This window comes from Coregonus clupeaformis, chromosome 7, assembly GCF_020615455.1.
Source record: "Coregonus clupeaformis isolate EN_2021a chromosome 7, ASM2061545v1, whole genome shotgun sequence".
Lineage (NCBI taxonomy): Eukaryota > Metazoa > Chordata > Actinopteri > Salmoniformes > Salmonidae > Coregonus > Coregonus clupeaformis.
This window is the reverse complement of record NC_059198.1, coordinates 40292244-40307811: the sequence shown is the minus strand read 5'-3', so window position 1 is coordinate 40307811 and position 15568 is coordinate 40292244. Positions and strand designations below refer to the sequence as shown.

The 15568-nt window shown below is 41.6% G+C and overlaps 1 protein-coding gene and 2 long non-coding RNA genes across 6 annotated transcripts; all 3 read left to right on the top strand.

Annotated features, from left to right (window-relative positions):
* The first annotated feature begins 3071 nt into the window (after positions 1 to 3071).
* Positions 3072 to 6252, top strand: LOC121570450 (zinc finger and BTB domain-containing protein 14). 2 transcript variants are annotated; one of them, XM_041881909.1, is made up of 2 exons: positions 3072 to 3212; positions 4308 to 6252. In XM_041881909.1, the coding sequence occupies exon 2, from the start codon at positions 4322 to 4324 to the stop codon at positions 5651 to 5653; it is 1332 nt and encodes a 443-aa protein (XP_041737843.1). In that variant the 5' UTR covers positions 3072 to 3212; positions 4308 to 4321; the 3' UTR covers positions 5654 to 6252. The 2 variants fall into 2 exon arrangements, with proteins under 2 accessions (XP_041737843.1, XP_041737844.1); XM_041881910.2 differs by lacking the exon at positions 3072 to 3212 and adding an exon at positions 3313 to 3574.
* A 5350-nt stretch (positions 6253 to 11602) lies between these two features.
* LOC121570449 lies at positions 11603 to 12443 on the top strand. The gene is made up of 3 exons (XR_006001461.1): positions 11603 to 11703; positions 11984 to 12073; positions 12404 to 12443. It is a non-coding gene; the product is annotated as an uncharacterized LOC121570449 (long non-coding RNA).
* Positions 12444 to 12601: 158 nt separating this feature from the next.
* On the top strand, positions 12602 to 14419 carry LOC121570448. 3 transcript variants are annotated; one of them, XR_006001460.1, is made up of 5 exons: positions 12602 to 12642; positions 13248 to 13306; positions 13385 to 13443; positions 13730 to 13787; positions 13889 to 14419. It is a non-coding gene; the product is annotated as an uncharacterized LOC121570448 (long non-coding RNA). The 3 variants fall into 3 exon arrangements; XR_006001458.1 differs by having other exon boundaries at positions 12610 to 12642; positions 13222 to 13306; XR_006001459.1 differs by lacking the exon at positions 13730 to 13787 and having other exon boundaries at positions 12610 to 12642; positions 13222 to 13306.
* Positions 14420 to 15568: the final 1149 nt, after the last annotated feature.

Sequence of the window (15568 nt, the reverse complement as noted above, 5' to 3'; positions counted from 1 at the left end):
TTCATTGTGAAAATAGTTTCTCTTTTATGGATTATTATTATTAAAACAGTATTGTAAAATCAACATTTTATGTGGTATTTCTACCTATTCATCAAATTATTATGAGTGGTGCCATGTCAAACGCTAGTTTGACACTCCGTGCGTGCACACCTGTACAACGGTGGAACAGTAGCTCGAATTATTGAATCTCTCTATCATCCAATGACTGTATGAAGGTATCATCTCAGTAAAAAGCGCTCTCGCTTCCCGCTCGTGAGTAGCTTTCGCGACCCAAATCTGCTCCCGATTTCCGTCGCGCTCCAGAGACTCCAGAGACACAGTCACCAGTGTGGTTTCTGCTTGTTGTGTTGTATTTACGCTTCGAACGTAATCGCATCCATTTACAATTTACGTACGTACCATAGAGATGAGGACTGATCTTTGTATCTGTGCCATTACAGCGCCTGTGACACTGGCAGAGGCGTCATGCACATAGATTTGTCCTGTTTTTAAAATGTCAGATGTTAAATTAATTTCAAAACTTAATTTTTAAGCCCACGTTTTATCATAATTATTTAAAGATCTGTTAGCGGTATTTTGCGGTGGGGGCACATTAACTGTACCAAGTAAAGAGTACCTCCCTTATTCTCCCTAAGTGGTTCCTTCCAAGGTGCACAATGAAGCGAAGTAGAGTGATACACACAGCATTTGATTTGATTTTAGCTGCCGGTGATGGGCAGGACTCGCAGAAGTTATGTTTGTAAATACATTTGATCAAGCTATATACCTATTGATTCCTTCTTGATGAATAAATAAAACAAAAATGTTTTGTTGTTTCTCTTTAATACTAGCCACCTAGCAATTTTATGAAGTTGGCTTTAGCTAGCCACCTACACTACAGGTGAAATGTTTTAGAACACCTACTCATTCAAGGGTTTTTCTTTATTTGTACTATTTTCTATATTGTACAATAATAGTGAAGACATCAAAACTATGAAATAACACATATATAATCATGTAGTAACCAAAAAAGTGTTAAACAAATCAAAATATATGTTATATTTTAGATTCTTCAAATAGCCACCCTTTGCCTTGATGACAGCTTTGCACACTCCTGGCATTCTCTCAACCAGTTTCATGAGGTAGTCACCTGGAATGCATTTCAATTAACAGGTGAGCCTTGTTAAAAGTTAATTTGTGGAATGTATTTCCTTATTAATGCGTTTGAGCCAATCAGTTGTGTTGTGACAAGGTAGGGTTGGTATACAGAAGATAGCCCTATTTGGTAAAAGACCAAGTCCATATTATGGCAAGAACAGCTCAGATAAGCAAAGAGAAACGACAGTACATCATTACTTTAAGACATGAAGGTCAGTCAATCTGGAACATTTCAAGAACTTTTAAAATTTCTTCAAGTGCAGTCGCAAAAACCATCAAGCGCTATAATGAAACCGGCTCTCATGAGGACTGCCACAGGAATGGAAGACCCAGAGTTACCTCTGCTGCAGAGGATAAGTTCATTAGAGTTACCATCCTCAGAAATCGGCAATTAACTGCACCTCATATTGTAGCCCAAATAAATGCTTCACAGCGTTCAAGTAACAGACACATCTCAACATCAACTGTTCAGAGGAGACTGCGTGAATCAGGCCTTCATGGTCGAATTGCTGCAAAGAAACCACTACTAAAGGACATCAATAAGAAGAAGAGACTTGCTTGGGCCAAGAAACACGAGCAATGGACATTAGATGGGTGGAAATCTGTCCTTTGGTCTGATGAGTCCAAATTTGAGATTTTTGGTTCCAACCTCCGTGTCTTTGTGAGACGCAGAGTAGGTGAACAGATAATCTCCACATGTGTGGTTCCCACCGTGAAGCATGGAGGAGGAGGTGTGATGGTGTGGCAGTGCTTTGCTGGTGACACTGTTGGTGATTTATTTAGAATTCAAGGCACACTTAACCAGCATGGTTACCACAGCATTCTGCAGCGATACGCCATCCCATCTGGTTTGCCCTTAGTGGGACTATCATTTGTTTTTCAACAGGACAATGACCCAAAACACACTTCCAGGCTGTGTAAGGGCTATTTGACCAAGGAGAGTGATAGAGTGCGGCATCAGATGACCTGGCCTCCACAATCACCCGACCTCAACCCAATTGAGATGGTTGGGGATGAGTCAGATCGCAGAGTGAAGGAAAAGCAGCCAACAAGTGCTCAGCATATGTGGGAACTCCTTCAAGACTGTTGGAAAACCATTCCTCATTAAGCTGGTTGAGAGAATGCCAAGAGTGTGCAAAGCTGTCATCAAGGCAAAGGGTGGCTACTTTGAAGAATCTAAAATATATTTTGATTTGTTTAACACTTTTTTGGTTACTACATGATTCCATATGTGTTATTTCATAGTTTTGATGTCTTCACTATTATTTTTACAGTGTAGAAAATAGTACAAATAAAGAAAAACCTTTGAATGAGTAGGTGTGTCCAAACTTTTGACTGGTACTGTCTATATAGTGTAACTTACAAACGCAGTATTGTGGTTTAGTGCGTCTGCCAGATCAGAGGCAGTAGGGATGACAATGTGTTGTATTGTGTGAATTGGACCATATTGCTGTCCTGCCTGAGCATTCAAAATGTAACGAGTACTTTTGGGTGTCAGGGAAAATGTATGGGAGTTAAAAGTACATCTGTTCTTTAGAGAGGTAGTGGAGTAAAAGTAAAAGTTGTCAAAAATATAAATAGTAAAGTAAAGTACAGATACCGCCAAAAACTACTTTAAAGTATTTTTACTAAGTTGCTTTACAGCACTGCTAGATAACCTATCAAGGAAAATGTATATATATTTTTTACATAGAATTAAGCATAATAATTAAGCATAATAATAATGTGCATGACGCCCCTCTGTGACAGCAATAGGCAGCTCCATTTTAAAGTAGTCAATTTTCTTCTTGCTCCCAACTCAGAAATTCCCACCCAGTTGACTACTTTAAAATGGTGGTGGAAGCCCTCAATGGCAAGGTCAATGCTAAAACAGGTTATATCCATGATGAGTCCTCTATCTATCTCTATGGTACTTACGCGCATAGTCACTCAAATTCTGCAGTTCCGTGCTGGCGCAGCGCGTCCTTCCGCTTATGCTCGTCCTCAGGCCAACGACACACAAAGTGTATTATTCTTGTTTGACTGCTTGACATTAATCGGAGACTTTCTCAAGGGGACAACATATTGTACTACAGGTAAGAAACCGATTTTTAGCGAATCAGATCCGTTTCCGAAATATTACATAATGTTTAACCAAGATGACTGCGCGCTCACGGTTTCAGCAAAAGCTCGAGTTCGTCATTTCAGGAGTGTTCATGGCTGCTCGGGCTTTTTCTGTGCTAGTGTGACAGGCGCTTCCTCGCGTGCTTGTAGCTAGTCGGATAGCCACCCCTCTCTCCTGCTGTTCAGAATGTGACGGATAGTGTTGTTGTCGTTTACATCGACATAAATTACGATTTTACGACCGTGCTAAAACCAAGATAAACATCCTAGTCATGCTCTGTTGAATTCAATACGAATGGATGCCCAGATGGATGCAAACAATAGCTAACTAAAGGTTAGCATTGAGGCTAGTTAACCAGTTAGCTACCCTTCCCATATCTAACGCTATTTTGCAAGCGTTCCAATATGTTTAACGTTACTGTATGCATGCAAGGTTGTTAGCTAGCTCGCATATGATATGTATTGCTATTAAGCAAACAGGCATAATGTGGCCAATTTATCATGTGCAACGTTATAGAATTAGTTTTTTTCTGGGTTGAAACTGATCCAAATCAAAGTAATGCGATTGTATCTGCCTAGATTAAATGTACCCAACAAACATTAATCCATCACAAACCTTGATTGATATTGTTTAGTAAAAAAAACGCTATTCAATGAAATGATTGTACGATGTGCCTAGAATATTTCCCTCTGGTCATCTGATGCATGTCAGGAGGGGATGTTAAAAGCTTGCTAAATGATAGCATACATAGGTTACTATCACAGTAATGCCCTCTTATCCCAGACATGCACACAGATTACTACATTTATTAGGTCGATATGATAATAAATGCTGAAAAAAAGTATAGCCTTTTTAGTCAGCCCAATATTCTGCCCCGCAACAGCCATTATGGTGTCACCCAGAGGAACATCATATATCGGGCCATGACACAGTGCAGTGGCTAATGATTCCCAATGTGGGTACTGTTTTAGGATATTATGAGTATACTGCTGAAGGCCTATTTCCCAATGGTTCAGAGTGAAGTGTGTAACCGACATCTAACAGCATTATTTCTAATTTGTTCCAGAATATCAGTCGAAGATGTCAGAGACAGTGAAGTACATGGATGATGAACACAAGGCCATCTTCCTGAAGATACTAAATGAGCAACGGTTGGAGGGTGAACACTGCGACATCGCGGTGGTGGTTGAAGATGTGAAGTTCAGGGCCCACCGCTGTGTGTTAGCGGCGTGCAGCAACTACTTCAAAAAGCTGTTCAAGAAGCATGAAGTCGACAACTCCTCAGTCATAGAAATCGACTTCATCCGCTCAGACATCTTCGAGGAGGTATTGAACTACATGTACACAGCCAAGATTTCTGTGAAGAAAAAGGATGTGAATTTGATGATGTCTTCGGGCCAGATACTCGGAATCCGATTTCTGGACAAACTCTGTTCACAGAAGCGTGATATGTCCACTGAAGAAAATAATGTCCAAAATGCCAAACCCTTTCCCTATGATATTGTCAAAATGGCTCTCCCTACTGATGACCCTACATTGGGCCAGGAGAATGACGTGCAGGTGCTAGGTGACCATGACGACACTCCAACTGACGACCTTGTGGAAGAGCCGACGGCTAATCATGACTTGGACAAATCGCCCAACACGGCGTTGAGAGTGCAGGAGGCCATTCTCAAAGAGCTGGCCAATGAGGACGTGCACAAGGTGAGCTGCTACGACCAGGACGTGGAGCCCATGGACACGGAGCCAAAAGACCTGGCGGGTCACGCCACCACCACGCTGACGTTCGCTGACAGCATCGGCGAGGTGAAGGACGAGCAGCCCCCTGGGTGGTCCACAGCCACGACGGACATGAAGTTCGAGTACCTCCTCTACGGCCACCGCGAACAGCTCGCCTGCCAGATCTGTGGAAAGACCTTCATCGACGAGAACCGTTTGAGGAAACACGAAAAGCTGCACTCGGCTGAACGTCCGTTCATCTGTGAGATCTGCAGCAAAGCCTTCACTACACAGGCCCACCTAAAGGAGCACCTGAAGATCCACACGGGCTTCAAGCCCTACCGTTGCGATGTGTGTGGCAAGTCCTTCATCCGAGCGCCCGACCTTAAGAAGCATGAGCGAGTCCACAGTAACGAGCGTCCCTTCGGCTGCCAGATGTGCGACAAGGCCTTCAAGCACAAGTCCCACCTGAAGGACCACGAGAGGCGCCACAGGGGCGAGAAGCCATTCGTCTGCGGCTCATGCACCAAGGCCTTTGCCAAAGCCTCGGATCTAAAGAGACATGAGAACAACATGCACAGCGAGAGGAAGCAGATGCCGCCCAGCGCCCTGCAGACCGAGACTGAACAGCTGCAGGCAGCAGCCATGGCCGCTGAGGCCGAGCAACAACTGGAGTCCATAGCGTGCTCATAGCACACAACATTTGTACCTCACTTGTCATGGATAATATGAGAACAATCTGAGTTTTTTGATGATGTTTCATTTTGTATTTTCTTTAGGGAGGCCTAAATACTCCAATAATTAGCTAGATTTTATGTTGCGAATTTTTCTCGAGGACATAGTGAAGTAAGATAGGATTTGAATGCGTTCGTATATTTCTAGACTTATTTCACGTGATTTAGGTTTTCTCGCACTGTTCTGTGGTATGACATCATCATTTTCTTGATTATATTGTAAATGGTTAAAATATTTTGTTTTGGTAGGAATGATCATACCAAATGTGTTTGTGTAAATTTTATGGCAGCCTTATGGACAAAAATGCTCTGACTACTGCCTCTACCCGGTTTTGGTTGTCAATATATTAGTGCTGTTATACAGTACTGGTTTTATAATGAAAACTGGAAATAAAATGTTTGATTTGTAAAATGTATGAAAAAGAATGGTTACAAACCACGACATGTTTGACTGTTAAATATTCCATTGCATTACACACACACAACTCTTAGTGTAATTGACATGTACATTTAGCACATCAAAATATGTGTTGCTTTAATAAAAATGCTACCCTCAACTGCCAACAAATCATATCTTTGCATTTTTTTGGGAAATACATTGTAGCTATAATTTGCGCAGACTGGATTGACATGCAAGCATACAGTCTCAGTTGGTGGAGCGTTTGCACTGCCAGGGTTGTGGGTTCGATTCCCGGGACCAGCCAATAAGTTGGCTGTAAGTTGCTTTGGATAAAAGTGTCTGCTGAATGGCATGATTTATTATTATTATTATACACTGAGTATACAAAACATTATGAACACCTGGGGCCTGTTGCACAAAAGTAGAATTAAGACATCCGGGATAAATGACTCAGCTGAGCTCAATGAAGCCAAAACATGTGCGTCCAGGCTTAATTGGTTGCACAAAGACCAAGCCAGGATGAGCAGACACGGATTCATTAAGCCAGGTGAAACCAATCCTGGATAGGTGCGCGCTCACGGCTCACTCAAATAGACCCCGCCACAGATCACAGATTAACTGATTTACCATGGCAACTAGAGCCGCGTACTTTTCCCCGTCGGAAGCACAAATCCTCATGGAGGCATACGAGGAGGTAAAATATATAATTAAGAAGAAAGGCAACACCGCCACAGTGATAAAGCAAAGAGAAAAAGCGTGGCAAAGTATTGCAGACCGCCTGAATGCGTAAGTAGTGCACAATTACACACTCACCGCTCCGCTGAAACATCACAATTACAATTCAAATATTTAATTCACATCTCCAAAAATGCAGTTGTACTGTAATTATGAAACGGTTAAATTTTTAATTGAAATGCACAGCAGATATGAGTGAAATTGTGTAAAGTAACTCCATCACACTGTATAAAGCTATGATAAATTTTTTGATATTTTTACTGAAAACAAGACAAAAATACCAAGTAATTTTTTGCAGTGTGACTCCATTAAATGTGTGTGTGTGTGTGTGTGTGTGTGTGTGTGTGTGTGTGTGTAGATTAAACATGAACGGGCCAAAACGGACATGGCAGCAGGTCAAAATCAAATACAAGAACATTCTGCAGAATGGTATGGTCCCTGACTAATATTTAACAAAGCACAAGCATATATTGTACCCAGAAGGTGCCTGCTCACACATTGTCTGTACTGTTTTAGCAGTGAAAAAGAATACCCACAGACAAGGCACGGGTGGTGGGTCACCAAAGGCTGACCTTACCCCAGCAGAGGACATGGCCTTGGAGCTAAATAAAGGCAGGCCCGTCTTAGAGGGGATCCCTGGGGGGAAAGAGACGAGCATAGGTTCCTCCCAAGATGCCACCCGCTTCATTCAAGGTATGTCCTTCCATCTCTACATGGGATACAACCACATTCATATTGAATCAATTTGGACTGTCTGACTTTGGTTTACCTATTGCCTTGCAGTGTCTGGCAGCACTGTGTTCCTGTTAGAGCCACCAGCACAAGCACCAGACGATGCTGATCCAGTGAGTACTCCATCAAAGGCATACTGTAGGCCTGGCATGTCTTGTCTACTAGCTTCAATATGAATCCGATTAAATGTGATAGGGTGAAGGCCCCAGTGCAGCAGCAACAGCACATGATGGAGACGATGATGAGGAGGAGACCATCTCTCTGGATTCCAGAAGGCATGAGGTATCATGTTAAGACTGTGAAAGTACTATTTACTCTACAATGGTGAGGAGTCCTCATCAAAATCAAAAAATCTAATTTCTTTTACAGGACCCAGATGCTATACAGTGGGAAAACCAGCCTGGCAACATAGTGCGTATTAATAAAAGGACACCACATCCTGCCAAATTCCAGCTGCGCTAATTGTATTGTGTTCACAGAGCTCACAAGCTATCAGAAAGTTGTATGGCAACCACCTCCGGCGCCAAATAGAACTGGCAGACATAGACATTCAGTACAAGAAGAAAAAGATGGAAAATCTTGCACTGGAGTCCGAAATAAAAAAGAGGACAATTAGGAAACTGGACCTTGAAATAAAAAAACTTGAGAGGGAGGTGAGATATGCCTTCAATGTACACTGTATGCTAACTGTAACACAAATGTATTAATCATTATTTTTCTTTCCTCCCCCAGCTCCAAGAAGATGACACAGCTCAAAATAAAAATTAGGTATATTCTCGTAAAGTCAAGTGAGCCATGACATATGAGCTCTTATTGTGAGCACACAGGACGGTGGCATCTTTCTAAGGTTTTTTTTATTTTCCCAGCAATCAGTACAACCAAGTCATCGTTATAAGGCATCGCCCTCTTTTGCCCACCCCCCCAGCACCAGGTGTGGCCACTAGCCTATATGAAGGCCCAAAATTGTGTGTTCCTTTCTGCTCTGACAATGGCATGCCCATTCGTGCGAGATGTGGTGGATGAAGAAGCACTTGTGCTGAGGAGAGCCTTCAGGCGAGAAAGGGTCTTCAGGGACCGGTTGGACCCACTGGCCTTCCCTGATGACCATCTATATGAAAGATACAGGTTTTCTGCAGATGGCATCAGGTATCTATGCAGACTACTGGGTCCCAGGATTAAGCACCGCACTGCACGGAGCCATGCACTGAGTGTGGAGCAAATGGTTTGTGTGGCCTTGCGCTTTTTTGCTAGTGGAGCCTTCCTGTACTCAGTGGGGGATGCAGAACAGCTGAACAAGGCCACAATTTGCCGCACAATAAGGAGTGTGTGTCTGGCTATCAAAGCATTAGCAGATGTCTTCATCTCCTTCCCTGGCCACAGAAGACTCTGTGACATCAAAGAGGAGTTCTATAGGATTGCAGGTAAGAGGATCTACAAATTACAGGACAACTGTTAACACATAGTAGGATACTCATTACTTTGTGTGACAGGTTTCCCCAATGTCATTGGTGCAGTGGACTGCACACACATAAGGATAAAAGCCCCCTCAGGTGCCCATGAGGCCGATTTTGTGAATAGGAAATCCTTTCACAGCATTAATGTTCAGGTGAACATAACTTTTTGATATTGTCCATTGACGAACACTCTGCATTGCCAGTGATGTGCATTGATTGGTGTAATATTCCTCATCTTATGATTTCAGATGGTCTGCAATGCTGACTGTGTGATCAGCAATGTTGTGGCAAAATGGCCTGGCTCAGTCCATGACTCCAGAATCTTTCGGGCCTCTGAAATCTATCAGTGCCTATCACAAGGTAAGCCACACAACCCCTATTTATAACCATCATGGCTGTGTCAAGAATATCACTGTGTTTATGAGGTAGTAATGATGAGATTTTGTGTTGACAGGTGAATTCTCTGGTGTGTTGCTGGGAGACAGGGGTATGGCTGCCAGCCTTTTCTCCTGACACCTTTCACAGACCCCCAGGAAGCACAGCAGGCCTACAACCATGCCCATGCCAGGACCAGGGCCAGAGTTGAAATGACCTTTGGCCTCCTGAAGGCACGCTTTCACTGCCTTCACAAATTAAGGGTCAGCCCTGTTAGGGCATGTGATATTACTGTGGCTTGTGCTGTCCTCCACAATGTGGCCTGCCTGAGGAAGGAGAGGGCCCCCAGAGTGCCACCAGCCATGGACTGGGACAATCCGGCAATCTTCCCTGATGACGACAGTGGTCGGCTGCTGAGGGACCAATATGTGTTGAATTATTTTAGTTAGTATGTGTGCTTTCAATTTTGGTTAAATATGTCCTGCGGTGGCAGAGGAATTTGGGTTTTTTTGGGTTCGTTTTTTTACTAATTTGGCCTCTTATGATGTTTGTGCGGTATACTGTGTGTAATACAAGGCTGCAGGGAGGCTACTGCATCCATTCATTTGTCTGTTCAGTTGATGTGTATGGATTTGTCCTGCATTTATTTTAGTGTGCAGACATGCAGGGTGTGTTATATACAGACCTTTGAATGTGTATGTATCATTTTGTATAATATGCTTGGATTCTGTGCTTTCCATCTTGTAGAGTCACTGTGACTTCAGTTTCGAAAGGAGCTGATGGTTTACCTGCTTTGTTTTGTCCTTATTCAATAAAGGAACATAATGTTACACATTGTGTTTTTATATTCATATGGAATGTGTATTTGTTTATATGACAGAGTACTAGGGCCACACTGAAGAAAAAGGATAAAGTCATAAATTTATGAGGCTGGTTCTTTCTGCAGAAAAGCTACATATTGTTTTTACAGTTTTGATACTTATGACAATGTGATACTTAATATTCTGGCACATCAGCATGTCTTTGTTTATGAAACCATACTGAAGTACAATTTCACGAAATGCCCCACATCTGTCATTTTAACAACTGTCCTCCTTTAAAACAACTGGTTACAATATTATGACTTGTGTTTTTTTCCCCTCTGTGGCCCTAATATTCTATCATTTTATATATAGCCTTATAGTCTATGGGAAACTGTAAATTATCTAATGATAGCAACATCATCTAAAAATCATTTTTTATCCAAAATCATTGAAATTAATGATCACAAACGTTTAAATAATGACAGTGGGTCTAGTTATATGTGATAACAATGTATAGTGAGCAGTGAAATAACTATTGGTTTCCATTTGTGGTGACTGCTGACTGACATTAGGGATGAGATTAAATAGATCCTGGAATTTAGCCTGGTCTGGAGCAGGCTAGCTCCACAGAATAAATCTCCATGGTAATTTATACCATAACATATCCTCCTGCCCCCTATCCATCTTTAGTGAAACCGGATTACGGATCAATTGAGCCAGGATCACCAAGATATCCTGGCTTAATCCCTTATCCTAGTTTTGTGCAACAGGCCCCTGCACTTTCCATGACATAGACTATCCAGGTGAAAGCTATGATCCCTTATTGATGCCACTTGTTAAATCCACTTCAATCAGTGTAGATGACGGATTTTAAAGCCTTGAGACAATTGAGACATGGATTGTGTATGTGTGCCATTCAGGATGAATGGGCAAGACAAAATATTTAAGTGCCTTTGAAGGGGGTATGCTAGTAGGTGCCAGAAGCAGCAGTTTGTGTCAAGAAGCTCAACAATTTCCTGTGTGTATCAAGAACTCTGGGAAGCATTGGAGTCAACATGGGCCAGCATTCCTGTCGAACCCTTTCGATACCTTGTAGTCCATGCCCCGACGAATTGAGGCTGTTCTGTGGGCAAAATGTAAATTAGGAATGTGTTCTTAATGTTTTGTACACTGTGGATAATCAATGCTACTATTACTACTTGTATGTACATCAAGGGTATGCTATTATAGGCATATTCAGTCATTTGAAGATCTATTTGCTGCCCATGGTCAATTATTTTATATCTAAGCAAGTCTTACACAGACACTGTGTATTGGATTTTTATGCCTATCATTTATTTTTTGGGGTTGAGGCGCTGATTTGTTGTTGACCCTTGGTGTTCAAGCATGCGCAGTAGATTTATGTTGCTACTGTCAGGTGTGTGTTTGTAAATCGTGGAGTTGAGTTTAATCGGCTACATCAAGAGTAGCGTAATGGACGCGATTGAGAACAGGACAACTCTGTTTACAGGTAAAGCGTGCAAATGCTTTCTGATATGTTGGATAATGTTTTTCTACCGAAACATAACTATTTTGACAATCTTATTAAAACGTGTATACAGCGAATTTCGATCTCTCCATCAGTCAGTCAAAGGGTGATTAATTTTGTATTTTTATTGATCTACAAAGAACCATCCGTACGTAATTCGACATCGTTTGTGTTGATAATGGTCTGAATTGAAACATAATATCACGAACAAAACAATACTTGTAATTGACTAATTGTCAACGCTACATCTAAATTTGTACAGTCAAAACTGAGTGATGAAACTGGAAGACAATGAAGGGCATGGTGGAGCCAAAACATCCAGCAGGAAAAGAACAGCATCATAATCCAAGAGGTATGGGTGCCCTACAGACAGGCGTGTCCTGAATTTGCCCCGGCTTTACCACTGGTCATGGGTCAGATATGCTCAGGTTTTCATCCTGGGGTTGGGGCAGGGTAATATGATCCAATATCTGATAGGTGTAACTTTGGTGATGTGTCATGGTGCTTATCTATCTCAATGACAAGTTAGTAGAATATTGCTTATCCATTAGGTAGGATTATTACAAACTGAAATGGTCCACACACACAGACAGTGTGGGAAGAAGGTGAAACAGCGTCTCTTCAACCTCAGGAGGCTGAAGAAATTTGGCCTGTCACCTAAAACCCTCACAAACTTTTACAGATGCCCAATTGAGAGCATCCTGGCGAGCTGTATCACCACCTGGTACGGCAACTGCACCGCCCACAACTGCAGGGCTCTCCAGAGGGTGGTGTGGTCTGCACAACGCATCACCGGGGGCAAACTACCTGCCCTCCAGGACACCTACAGCTCCCGATGTCACAGGAAGGCCAAAAAGATAATCAAGGACAACTACCACCCGAGCCACTGCCTGTTCACCCCGCTATCATCCAGAAGGCGAGGTCAGTACAGGTGCATCAAAGCTGGGACCGAGAGACTGAAAAACAGCTTCTATCTCAAGGCCATCAGACTGTTAAACAGCCATCACTAGCACAGAGGCGCTGCTGCCTACATACAGACTTGAAAATCACTGGCCACTTTAATAAATGGAACACTAGTCACTTTAATAATGCCACTTTAATAATGTTTACATATCTTGCATTACTTGTCTCATATGTATATACTGTATTCTATACTATCGTAATAATGTTTACATATCTTGCATTACCCATCTCATATATATATATATATATATATATATATATATATATATATACTATCTATTGCATCTTAGCCTATGCTGCTCTGACAATGACATTGCTCATCCATATATTTATATATTCTTATTCCATTCCTTTACTTAGATTTGTGTGTACTAGATATTTGTTGTGGAACGGTTAGATATTACTTGCTAGATATTACTGCACTGTCGGAACTAGAAGCACAAGCATTTCGCTACACTCGCAAAAACATCTGCTAACCATGTGTGTGTGACCAATACATGTTATTTTATTTTGTATTTTATTTATTATTGTGAAAAGTCACACTTCCCAATGGTCCAACGCAGGAAGAGGAGTAAGAATGGGGAAAAAGGACAAGCAAGAGGAAACGGAGGGGAAGCACAAGGTAACATGGACCAGTCACTTCACTTATGCATACACACACACACACACACACACATCTGATGGTTATTTGATTTCATAGGCGAATCACTCCAGTTCTTAATACCCTTGTAAACCTCTGCAGGAGCCGAAGATCACAAGGTGAGCATGGACAGATGAGTCTATTCAGAAACATTTACATACAGGGTTTATGTGAAAGCAACCTTAATTACAATCTCCAATTTACATGTCTTCATTCACAATGAAGGGTGTAGTATAATTGTCCAGTGTGTTCTGTTTCATTATGTAAGTCAATGGTCACCTTATATAAATTGCCTCAATTAGGCAATGCTTCCAGCTTAGCAATCATATGATTTTATCTTGTTTTAACAATGCATTTGTGGGTTTATTTGTGAGTGTGAGACTTCTTCCGTCTTTCCTTTATCAGTTCGGGGAATTTAAAAGCTGCCTTGGGGAGCGGCCATGTAGATGTGGAGACCAACAGTGTAGGCATGATATACACAGGCCCAATTATTGCATATCCCTGTATTAGCAGAAAATTGTAGATAATGTTTATTCATGAGGTTTCTCTGTCTTTCTCTCACAGGATGCATCACCACCTTCTGGAAAGAAGTATGTTTTTCTTCTAATGCTGAAATTATTCACACCAAAAGTAAAGTTTAACTTCAATGTAAACAGAGAGTAAGATACAGTATGTTGGTGATGATGAGGTTTTCTTTATTGGCAGTGACATTGACTTAAACAACAATATCTCTGCCAAGGACAAGGAATCAGATGGGAGAAAAGGGATACAGGAAATGTTTTAGCTTGAATATTTTGTGATTGTTGATGTTTTGCTTGCCTTGTGTCATTTCTCACCCATTGTTATGTCAATGTAGCGCAAATCTAGAAGTAGCAAAAAGAGACACCACGGGACGGACGAGGAGAAGTTGAGCAAAAATAAGTTTGTAAACTAACAGGTGAACAGCATTAATTGTCAAGTTCCACATTAAAAAGTATTCATACTCGGTGTATGGGTGTTGCTATACTCTAGTGCAGTGGTTCCCAATTATTTTTTATTTTTTGAAGGAACTCAGTCCGGCTTTCAACTTACTCTTGAAAGTTGTAATAGTAGAATGCACAAGGTGCAATTTTGAAATTGGGTAGTGCATCATCAGTTTTCCTCTTGTTATGTCAGTCATTGCATACCTTAGAGAGCGATTTGTAACTTGTCAGAAATGTCCAGATCAGTTTGCCCATGTCAGCTAAAGTTTTTTAGCCCGTAGATTTTGTTGTAATGTTTGAGTCACTCATATCACATGAATACACATTAGACATGGCAAAATGTTTAGAACTGAAGGAAATAAGTTTTAAACTTGCAAAAATGTCTCTCCACCAAGAAGAGGGGTGTGAACAGTTTGTGTCATGAACAGTGCTTGTGCCCATAGAAATAGACATGGAGCTCTTTTTGAAAGCATTTGTTGCTGTCCACTAAATACTGAACAAAAATATAAATGCAACATGTAAAGTGTGGGTCCCATGTTTCATGAGCTGAAATAAAAGATCCCAGAAATTTTCCATTTGCACAAAAAGCTTATTTATCTCAAATTTTGTGCACCATTTTTTTTTTTTACATCCCTGTTAGTGAGCATTTATCCTTTGCCAAGATAATCCATCCACTTGACAGGTGTGGCAAATCAAGATGCTGATTAAACAGCATGATCATTACACAGGTGCACCTTGTGCTGGGGACAAAAGGCCACTCTAAAATGTGAAGTTTTGTCACACAACACAATGCCACAGTCTCAAGTTTTGAGGGTGCGTGCAATTGTCATGCTGACTGCAGGAATATCCACCAGAGCTGTTTCCAGATAATTAAATGTTCTGAAACAAAGCTGAAAATGTCCCAGTTCTTCCATGGCCTGCATACTCACCAGACATGTCACCCATTGAGCATGTTTAGGATGCTCTGGATCGACGTGTATGACAGCGTGTTCCAGTTCCCGAAAATATCCAGCAACTTCGTACAGCCATTGAGGAGGTGTGGGACAACATTCCACAGGCCACAATCAACAGCCTGATCAACTCTATGCGAAGGAGATGTCGCGCTGCAAGAGGCAAATGGTGGTCAAACCAGATACTGACTGGTCTTCTGACCCATACCCCTACCTTTTTTTCTGTGAACAACAGATGCTGTTCTGTATTCCCAGTGATGTGAAATCCATAGATTAGGACCTAATGAATATATTTCAATTGACTGATTTCCTTATATGAACTGTAGCTCAAT

Coding starts and splice junctions, on each gene's coding strand:
- LOC121570450 (XM_041881909.1), top strand. CDS start 4,322: ATGTCAGAGACAGTGAAGTACATGGATGATGAACACAAGGCCATCTTC.